At 26.8% G+C, this 10,683-nt stretch overlaps 1 protein-coding gene across 5 annotated transcripts in view; it reads left to right on the forward strand.

Annotated features, from left to right (window-relative positions):
* The window catches only part of LOC111633541 (sulfate transporter-like), an 84,245-nt gene that overhangs the window by 59,952 nt on the left and 13,610 nt on the right, over positions 1-10,683 (forward strand). For 4 of the 5 annotated variants that reach the window (XM_023378125.1, XM_023378122.1, XM_023378126.1 and 1 more), the window contains 5 exons: positions 54-201; positions 4,681-4,794; positions 6,734-6,811; positions 8,736-8,831; positions 9,367-9,473. In XM_023378125.1, the coding sequence (XP_023233893.1) occupies positions 54-201; positions 4,681-4,794; positions 6,734-6,811; positions 8,736-8,831; positions 9,367-9,473 (543 nt within the window). The remainder of the gene's footprint in view (positions 1-53; positions 202-4,680; positions 4,795-6,733; positions 6,812-8,735; positions 8,832-9,366; positions 9,474-10,683) is intronic. The other variant, XM_023378124.1, reaches the window with a different exon arrangement.

The raw sequence follows: 10,683 nt of genomic DNA on the forward strand, positions 1-10,683 counted from the left end.
TAAATTTAAAATCTTATTGTTTATATAAAATATAAAAATATTTTCTATTATAGTCTTCCTGGACCTTCAGTTCCCAGATTAGAATTCTTGCCTTATTTGATTCTTGATGGCTTAATAATTGGCATTATTATATATGTTATTACCTATTCTTTGGCAAAAATATTTGCCAGAAAACGTGAATATGAAATTGATCCTTCTCAGGTATTTCTTGAAAATTTTTTTATATTTAAATATATAAAACAGTTATGTTATTTAGTTAAGAAATTGTTTTAAAAATATGAACTTTTACTGTTTTGTTTTTTAGTCATTTAACAAGTTTTAAAAAATCATATGAAAATATGTAAGCAATCCTAATTTCTTGCCTATAATCTTCTGTAGTGTACAATCCACAGGTGCAGTTTTTTGTTGTTAAAAAGTTTATTGTCATATACAGTACCTTGCCAAATTATTAGAAATTATGCAAAAAATTGATAATTTCTTAGTTATTGATGTAATAAATGCAATTGTTTATAGAACTTATTATGTATTTTGAAATAAAAAATAATTTTTGCATATAAAAATTTTAATATAATAAAGTTTAAAAAATTAAAAATGAAAATTAGTATTTTGTAAGACTACCTTTAACAGCCATTAGTTCTTCTAAATAACAAAGAATACTTTTTATACATTTAAAAAATTTTTGATCTCATCAATGGGCTATGGTGTCATACCTTAATAAAAACCTATATCAGTTCTCTTTTTGTACTAGAAAGTTGATTTTTCTTACATTTACAGTGTTGCCATATAAAAAATTTTTAGAAGTGATTTGGTAAATATAGAATAGCACAAATTACTCATTCCTTAAACAATATTAAGAAAAAAAAGAGAAGGAAATAGTACAAAATGTATGATTTTACTCAATGGGTGTAATAATTTGGCAAAGTACTGTAATTTGCTAAGTTTGTATCCTCATTTATTTACTTTCTCATACATCAGTAAAAAATAATGAAATTTATTAGGACAGTTTTGATTTATTTTTAATTTATTAAGATATTAAGACATTAATAATTTAAAAAGTATTCTCAATTCTAGGTAAGAAATTAAACAATTCATTTTTAAGCAGTACAATAAAAGTTTAAAATCCAGATTTATAAAATGTGGTCAGTCCATAATTTATGATCTGTTGACTCACAACAGCTAAAAATAGAATAATTAGAAAATTATTTTTGAGTTCAAACAAATGCACTAATGGCACAGTATAGCAATTAAATGTTAAATATGATACTGTAACAGGCCATAAATACATTCTGTATAAAAATAATTTTTATAAAATAAATATAAAAATTATTTTTATATTATTGTTTTATTGTTATTTATTGTATTTAAATTAAAGTCAAGTTTGTGTTATTAATGCTCAAAAACCAAAACAAAACTAACTTTATGAAGAACTGCTCAATCTGTGATTACCATTGTAATCTCAAGTTTATAATGAAGTTAAAGTGAATTCATAAAAAATCAAGTAAATAAAAATTAAGAATAAAAATAAAATTGATTCCACATGAAGATTGCAATACTTTGGTATGACTTTTGATTGATTCCTTTGAATGTAGTTGTCTTTGTAATGTTTTTATAAATTTGTATTAATAAAATATTAAATCACATCTATAAAATTTTGTATTCATCATGGAACAAGCTTCCTCCATGTCAAAAATGAAAGAGAAGCTTCTTGTATTATATTATGTTGACCATGACACTGTTAATCATTATTGATTAAACTGAAACATCTTAAGCTAAGTTTACACCTTATTTTAAGTAAAGATTGACTTGGAGATGTTTATTAGAGTCAACCTACATGTAAATAATGCTATATTTCATTTAATAGTAGAAGTGAATGAGTCTGTTAGCACCATTATTATTATTTTTATCCATCAGACACATAAAACAGACACCTCATCACATTTTATCATGTTATGAAAACTTCTTAAAATAACCAAAAGTAAAATAATCTTAGTGCCATTTTTGGTAACATAGAAAAATTGTTGCATATTATATACAGCAGCCTATAATTGCACTGTCAATCAAGTTTTTTTTAATGCATAATCCACAGATTATAGACATACATTGTTCACTGTTCTGTTGTTGATAATTTAAGAATATTTACATAAGATCTGTAATTTTTCAATGTACAGATACAATGTGGCCGTCAGCCATAGTTTTATATATATTTTTGTTAATTTTAGTTAGGCTTAGTATCTCCTCTGTTCTTTTGTCTTAACTGTTCTAGAACTTTCTCCCTTAATCCCTATTCCCTTGGGTGACATCACTGATTCTGTGAAACAATGTCAAGAAGACAAAAGGAGCAATAACCCCCTGGAGAGGAGGCGAGGTGAAAGAAAAGGGAGAAGCGGCTGCGATTTCGTCGAGAGAGGACGAAAACGAGTGTGGTCCTGACCGAGGGGTCGAGCAAGAAGTAAGAAGCCTTGCGATAGAAAACCGAAGGAGGATCATACCCTGATCGCATAGTGAGAGATCAGATGTATCGGAACCTTGTAAGATGGCTGAATTATAGAGGAACGTAGGGCAATTGCTAAAGAAATCGAGTTCCCCCATGTTCAAGTAACAGCAAGCGGGAAGACCACAAGACAACTTCAGAAAACGTAGACATTCATAAGAGGAAAGAAAATAAGGTCTGCAGTCATTAAGAATTTCAAGACGGTGAATTATCTGAGACCACGTGGCAGAAAGCTCCCGGGTATTTTCTCCTTTATTCTACTACTATCCCTATCTATATTTTATTTCTCCTTCCTTAGTTTGTAAGTAGGTTAAGTTTAGCTATAAGTCATGTGTCGGTTGCCACAACAGAGGCTTGTTTGTGTAGACGATTATTGTATGTATACGAACCCAATAGTCTGTAAGTTGGAATCATTTTAAAGAACCTGTGTTTAATGAGTAAAAAAAAAAAAAATTTTGTATTTTTACTCGTTTTATATGTTTCCTGTCTGCAATAATATATTGCCCTCAAACGAAACTTCACAACAAAGTGATTCAAAAGTAGCCATACAATTTTTTAAACACATACATATTTTTTATTGATAGGGTTTAGTTAATATTTTAAAACAATATTATAGTAAGACACCAAAGTTTATTTCACAGTGTAAAAGTCACAAGTCATATTTCACAATTCTTTATGCTTGCCAAATTTAATATTTGTTACACAATATATTTGTATATATCCTATATCTAATTGATTTCATATTTGCTATAACATGTCATATGTACTAAAAAAATTATCTTATCAGCATTAGCTGCCTTTAATAATAAAAAGAAATGCTCATGCAAGTACCTTCAACATTTACAAAAATGTCTTTGTCAGGCAAAAAATAAAAGAACATATTCTAGAATATTTATACAAATTTTTAAATTTTAATGTTAACTAATTCTAATTCAAACAAAGGTATTCTATGTTACTATTTTACTAAGATTAAGGTGAGATTTCCTGATCATCTCATCACTTATAAATACTTGCTATCTAATCCTGAAAGAGAAAAACAGAAGAAAAAGACAGGAGACAGTGTTAGATCTGAAAGTCAAAGTATGAAGTGTGGTGGTACACCAGTATATTTTTGTTGTTTTTATTTTATATATGTATATATAAGAATATTCTATTCCCCTTTCTCTTTGTTCTGTTTCTATACTTTCTGGAACTTTCGTCTGAATGTGGGTGGTCAGTGACCCAATTTTGGGACAAAGGGGTGAAGATAGCCCAGAGGGCAAGTGGGAGACGATAAGGACACTTTTGGCTTTGGACCGGAGGAGGAAAGACCGTCGGAGAGAGCGGTCCCAAGATCGGTGTTGCTTCGGCCGGAAGGGTTACGAAGAACACTAAAGATAGAAAGAGCTTTGGAAGAGAAAAAGAACATTAGTAAAGCCGAGACTAAAGGACGAACTTTGGGTCTTCGCATGTGCTCCGTCCCCGTAGAAGAAAAGAATCCCAAGACGAAATCATCTAGTGGCCACCACCGCAGTCAACCATTCGGGTACCCGTTCCTTACTAGAAATTTCCATTCTTGTTCTCCCATTCTATTCTAATTCTTGTTCTTCCTTTCCTCTTCTAGTTATAAGTAGTTTTAAGTTAGTAATTAAGTGTCTCCTTTGTTACGCGAAAGAAAAGTTTAGCTCCACTGTGAAACAACAATCGGTGTTGTTTGTTCCCTTTTGTTTAATTAAAGTGAGGAACAAGGAGGTCGGAATCAACGAACTTTTCCTGTATATATGTTCATACAGTAAAATAAAGCACGTCTTATTGTTCTATATTCCTGTCTCTTTGTGAGAATTCATCCATCACCCCGTGCTCACCACAGAAGAATGAAACATTACATTTCCTAAAATTTATTTGACAGATATAAAGAAAATTTTGAGAAGAAAGGAAATTCAAAACATATTCTTTTCATAAAAGAAACAAATCCTACTAAGTAATACACTATAATTAAATGATTAACCTTATTTTCATTTCTAACTTTATTGAAATTATATAAATTCATTATTTTAATTATAGCATGTTTTTTATTTTTTAGCAATTTAATTTTTTTAAAGATGGAGTTTAAATCATTATATATATATAATGATTTAAAATTCATATATGTATATATTAAATAACTTATATTTTGGTAAAATTTTAAATATTGACAAAGTTTTTTTTAGGAGTTTCTTGCCCTTGGTTCAGCCAATATCTTTTCTTCCTTTTTTTCTTGTTATCCTTGTTCAGCTTCAGTATCAAGAAGTTCATTACAAGATAAAACTGGAGGGAAAACTCAAGTTAGTCAATTATTGGTTATATTTATTGTTATTACATTTATTATAATTTAAAATTGAAATGTTTACATGAGGTTATATTTGCAAGACTTACAGTCTAGTCAAAAAAATACATAATTTTATTAAAAATATAAGATACAGGATTATTACAAATGAATCATCAAGTTTTAAAGTCTTGTAATGTCCAAAATATTGAGCCATGTCATTATGCCAGACATTAAATGAAAGAGAAACTCTTCAAATTTGAAACCTACATGAAGATTTCCTTGCAATACACCAGGTGCTAAGCATTAGAAGGCATTTCCAATGACTTTCTCTCCCAGCATTATGAGCTCCACCTCATTAGCATACTGAGATGACTCAATACCTGAATGCAGAACACCCACACTTCTGGATTGGGCATTGCAATAGTCAGGACTTAGTGCTGTACTGATACCTCCCAGATTTCTGCACCTCACACTGTGTCATTTTTTTTTCTGTTGGGGTATGTAAAGGACACAGTTTATGTACTGCCCATTACCCAGATCTTTGGCAGAGCTCCAGGACCACATTACTGTTGCAAATATGACCATCTAGGAAAACATACTACAATGCATAGGGCAAACTGGACTTCTGCTTGGACATATGATATGTTACCAAAAGAACACATGTATAACGTCTGTAATCCTATAACGTAAACTTTAACAGTTTCTAATTCTTTTAATACATCACTAATTGTTAAATCTGAATTATTGTTGGAAATACAGTTGAAATTCAATGATTCATTTGTAATAACCCTGTATATTGACAAAATAAATGAATAAAATATAAAGTATTTTTAGTGAACTAATCAAACTTGTAATAAAATTTTTCATGTTCAATAATTTATTTTAAAATTATTTTATTGATCATGTGAAGATTACAATTCAGAATTTTCAAATACAGTATTGCATCAAATTTTCTCAAATTTTATATGTAAATTTTTATATGTTGTTTATTAAACCTAAAATTAAAATTTTCAAAAAGTATTGAGTAGTAAATAGTAGAATGTCATTTAAAACTGTAGATTTAATTCATTATCTCAATTTCAGCTTGTTAGTAAAATTATCTACAGTCTATATTCTAAGTTTAATAAATTCATTCTTTTAACACAGTATTTTTCATCCTTTTTTATCACATGGCACACTTGAACCTATAATTAAATTTCAGCGACACAAATTTCCAAGTAAAATATCACACGATTTAAAGTTGTGTTTGTAAATATACTATTACCATATTACTTGTCACTTGGCCTAATTTTTTTTGTCTATATTTTTTTGTAAATTAAATAAAACAGTATTGTTGTTCTTTAAAATGGCAGAAGGTTACAACAATAGTTATTTAAATTAATAATTTTTATTTACACAAGAAAAACAATTAACATTAAGTCTTGATTTTTATTTAAAAATGGCATGATAATTGCCTTTAGAAACCTGTCCAATGTTCTAAGTTAAAATAATTTGAACTAAATATGGACAATTAAAGATACATTTTTGATTTAAAGAAAATTTCATTTTAAATGAAATAACTCTGTATTATGCACATATAATTTTGTGTATGAATATATATTTTTTACTACATTATGTATACATTTATTTATTATAATAATGAAAAACTTGTGTAATCAATTTAAAGAGGTACATGTACACATATTGTCTTTGGGCTTCTTTCAAAAATAATTTATTTAATGACCTTTAAAAATTTTCATAGTACACCAGTTAAAAATCACTGTTCTAACAATAAAAGAGTTATTAAAAAAAATCTTACTAACTTGCATTTATAGTTTAAAATTTTTATTTTGTGTTGATAATTTACTATATAAAAATAAAATTAAAAAGCAGGTTGGAGCTACGTTTTATTTCATAAATAAGAGTATTTTATACATAAATTTATTTATACTGAAATATTTAATTTTATTTTCCAGGTCACAAATTTAATATCAAGTTCATTGATTTTGATTGTATTATTTTTCTTAGCCCCACTTCTTTATTCTTTGCCTAGGGTAAGTATAGATTATGATAAAAATCATTGATATGTTTTTACTGTTTTTCTTCAGAAGTAAAAAAAAAAAAACGTTATTTAGAGAATGTGTGTTGTGGTATGATTTTTCTGAGAATATTAATGATCATCTTCACTGACTTGTTTATTATATATAAAATTGAAGTCTTATCTATATAAATATTTGAAAATATGTATTTTATGAAAATACTGTGAATTATATAGTCTCTTGATTATTTTTAAGTTTAGAAAATCAGAATAAAAAGTTTTTTTTATTATAATATAGTAAGACCCCGCTTAATGCTGCCTCAATTAACGCTGATTCGATATAATGTGGTCTGCTCAAAGCCTAAAAAAACCTCAAAATTTAGCTTATTCAAATTATTGCAGCATTTCATTGATTATTCCCAAACACAAATCAATCAGCAAAAGGTGGAAATTCATCGTGTCACTGTACTTTCCTTAAATCTATGTTTGTTTGGTGCAATTTTGGAAAAAATATAACATCATAGATGCCATAGGCAACATCAACTTTGCTTGGCAAGAATTAACTTATAAATGCATGAATGAAATGTGGAAAAAGTTATGGCTGAAGGTATCCAAGAATTCTCAATGAGAAGAGCCTAATCGATACAGCAGGACTAGGAGATGTAGACAAGCAGATATTGAGGAGTTACTACAGGTTTCTGGTAAGAGCCTTACCAATGACGACCTTCAAGAACTGGCAGAACAAGGAATTTGTGTAGAACTGGAAAATAGAGATAAGAAGAACCCAAAAAATTTCTCTACAGATTTCTTTAGTAAAAGTTTGGTAACAATAATGGAAATTGTTGATCAAATTGTAACGAATGATCCAGATTTCGAAAGGAGTGCAAAAGCAAAATGAGGTGTTTTGGATGCGATCCTCTGCTACTGACATTTGCTTAAGGAAAGAAAAACAGTAACAAATGAAACTACATGACTTTATTGCAAAAAACAAGCATTTCAGAACAATCAGGACCTTCATCACAAAAAATGAACTTTACATTTCTGTGTGCATATGTTTGTGTGTTATTTAACATATATTATTATGCAAATTAATATAAAAATAACTTAAAATGAAAGTAAAATTTGTTTATTTTTGGTCGTGTGTTTCCCTTTCCCTATTTATTCTATGTTAAAATGACCTGGTTTAACACTGTTTCATTTAGCGCTTTCTTGTCTAGAAATGCATCCGCTGCATTAAGCAAGGGTCTTACTGTATTTTAAATCAAACTTTGTACATTATACATTTTTAAACTAAAAATTATACAGAATTATACAAGATAAGCATTTAAGTATCTTATTGTATACAAGCCTGTAATTTGTTAGATGAAAATGACCCAAGCTTGATCAAATGAGATTATCTTTAATAAAACTGTTTATAAACATAGTTTTAAGGTGTTGATAACCATAATTATAATTTACATAATGGAAATGATAACATTACATAAAAGATAAACGAAATTATAAACTTTGTTTTTGGAAAAGATCATATAGTAAAACTCTTTCTTTAAACATTAATTTCAATTTTTTAGATAAATATATATTAAATTTGAAAGATTTTAGTGTATTAATTTATAGTGTTTTATTTGAATAATAAGTTTAAAAGTTTATTGTTAGTTAATATATCAATACATAAATGAATAGATTATATAAAATTTCAAATAAAAGTTAATGTAAAGACATCTTTCCATAAATATCTGTAAAATATTTAACATTTTAAATAATTTTAGGCATTATGGTACTGAACAATTACTTTTAGAATAAAATTTTATATTTTATAATTATTATTTTTTTTATTTAAATATTCTCAGTTATTATATTTAATGTTATTTATTTATTTTTCTGATATTTAAGAAAAATCTTATTTTTAAATTAATATAACTTATAATGTATCTAATTTTTAGAGTATATTAGCATCAATAATTATTGTTGCTTTAAAAGGGATGTTTGTTCAAATCAAAGATTTTTATAAACTTTGGAAAGTTTCTCGAATAGAAGCTGTAAGTAATACAAAATTTGTTACTTAAGTAGCTGTTTATCAAAACCTGAAAAATAATTATTAAATACGTAGTTATAAATTATTATCTTTAAATATTATTACGTGTTATAAAAGTAGATAAAGTTTTATCATTCAGCTATTTAGATATTGTGTTTTCCAATTCTCAGATCTTAAAGATAAAGACACTTATTTTTGATACAAAATTTGTTTATTAAAATAAAAATTTTCTTTCATTTTTATTTTAAAATTTTGAATTAAATAAAATTTTTAGAATAACTTATATGAATTTATTTTTAAAATATATATATTACATTTTTTGAAAAGAAAAACAATTAAATAGATTTTGTTCAAATCAAAGATTTTTATAAACTTTGGAAAGTTTCTCAAATAGAAGCTGTAAGTAATACAAATTGTATGATTAGAAGCTTTCATAATGAAATAATTTTTATTTGTTATAAATTAACAAATTGCATCACGTTATTGCTTTTAATTTAATGTCTAGAACTTTAATAAGATTAATTTTTTATGTAAAACAGGCCGTATGGATGGTAACATTCTTATCAGTTGTTATACTAAGTATTGATGTGGGATTATTAGTTGGTGTAGTGTTTTCTCTTGTTGCTGTTATGATGAGAGTTATGATGTAAGTATAATTTAAAATTCTATCCAAACATAAACAATCTTATTATAAATAAAATTGCATTTGATTTATGAAAACTTTTGCTGCATAAAGTACAAATTGAATTGAAACTTGTTTGATGAACTTTATCAAATGTGTTTACAAAAAAATTTTTTTCAATAAATTCTTAATTAAAAGTTATTTTATTTGTAATTTTTTCAATAACAACATATATCAAATTTTTCTAATTAATAGTCCTTGAAAAATAAACTTTATTACATAATCCAATTTAAATTGTTTTTTCTAGAGCAAAAATTTTTTAAAAAACACACTTAAAAATTTTGAATACACTGAGTATAACCTGAAAGCATTTGATTTATGAAAACTTTTGCTGCATAAAGTACAAATTGAATTGAAACTTGTTTGATGAACTTTATCAAATGTGTTTACAAAAAAATTTTTTTCAATAAATTCTTAATTAAAAGTTATATTGTACAGCTCTTTGTTATTCTTATATTCTTTCTACATTCACATAATTCTATATTATTAATTGTTATTTTATAAAGTTAATTAATAAATAAAAAATTAACCTTTCAACAGTGGAATAGTCAGGTATGGTGCTTCCCCTTAGTAGTGGAGAATAAACATGCGAAATTTTTAGAGTTTTTTTCCACACGTTTTTTCTCATTACTGTTTCGGAAAAAGATTTTGTAAACAGTTATGTCTAGTAAAGAAAAGTCTTTTTTTATTGTTACATAATTCATTTTTTATGTGAATTTTTTTTTCGTGGTAGTTTTAGGCTAGTTTTTGGCGATACCTCCCAAAAGAATTTGATGTATATATTTGTCCCTCATCACTGCCACACGATCACCCTTGAGGAATATATATATATAGCAGTATATATATTACTGCTGAGTGGTTAATATAACTTCTAGAAGTCAAAGCAATCTTAGTTCATTAAGTGTTTTGAGGGCAAATTTAGTTTATTAAGTGCTTTCAAGAGAATCTTTTCCTCACAAAAAAGTTACACAAGAAAATATTTGTTTTAAAAAAGCTAACTTCCAGTGGTTATAAAATTTGCTTTTTTTTCTTCTTCTTCTTTTATCTTTGGCAATTTTGGGATTCTGCTGGAGTCTAAGTACAGTACTCATGAAAATACTTAATGAATTATAGTGATCTTGATTTCCAGAAGAAAGAGGCACAAAAAATGAACTTTACATTTCTGTGTGCATAT

The sequence above is a fragment of the Centruroides sculpturatus genome, unplaced genomic scaffold (assembly GCF_000671375.1).
Source record: "Centruroides sculpturatus isolate CEXI.00-Female unplaced genomic scaffold, Cexi_2.0 scaffold780, whole genome shotgun sequence".
Lineage (NCBI taxonomy): Eukaryota > Metazoa > Arthropoda > Arachnida > Scorpiones > Buthidae > Centruroides > Centruroides sculpturatus.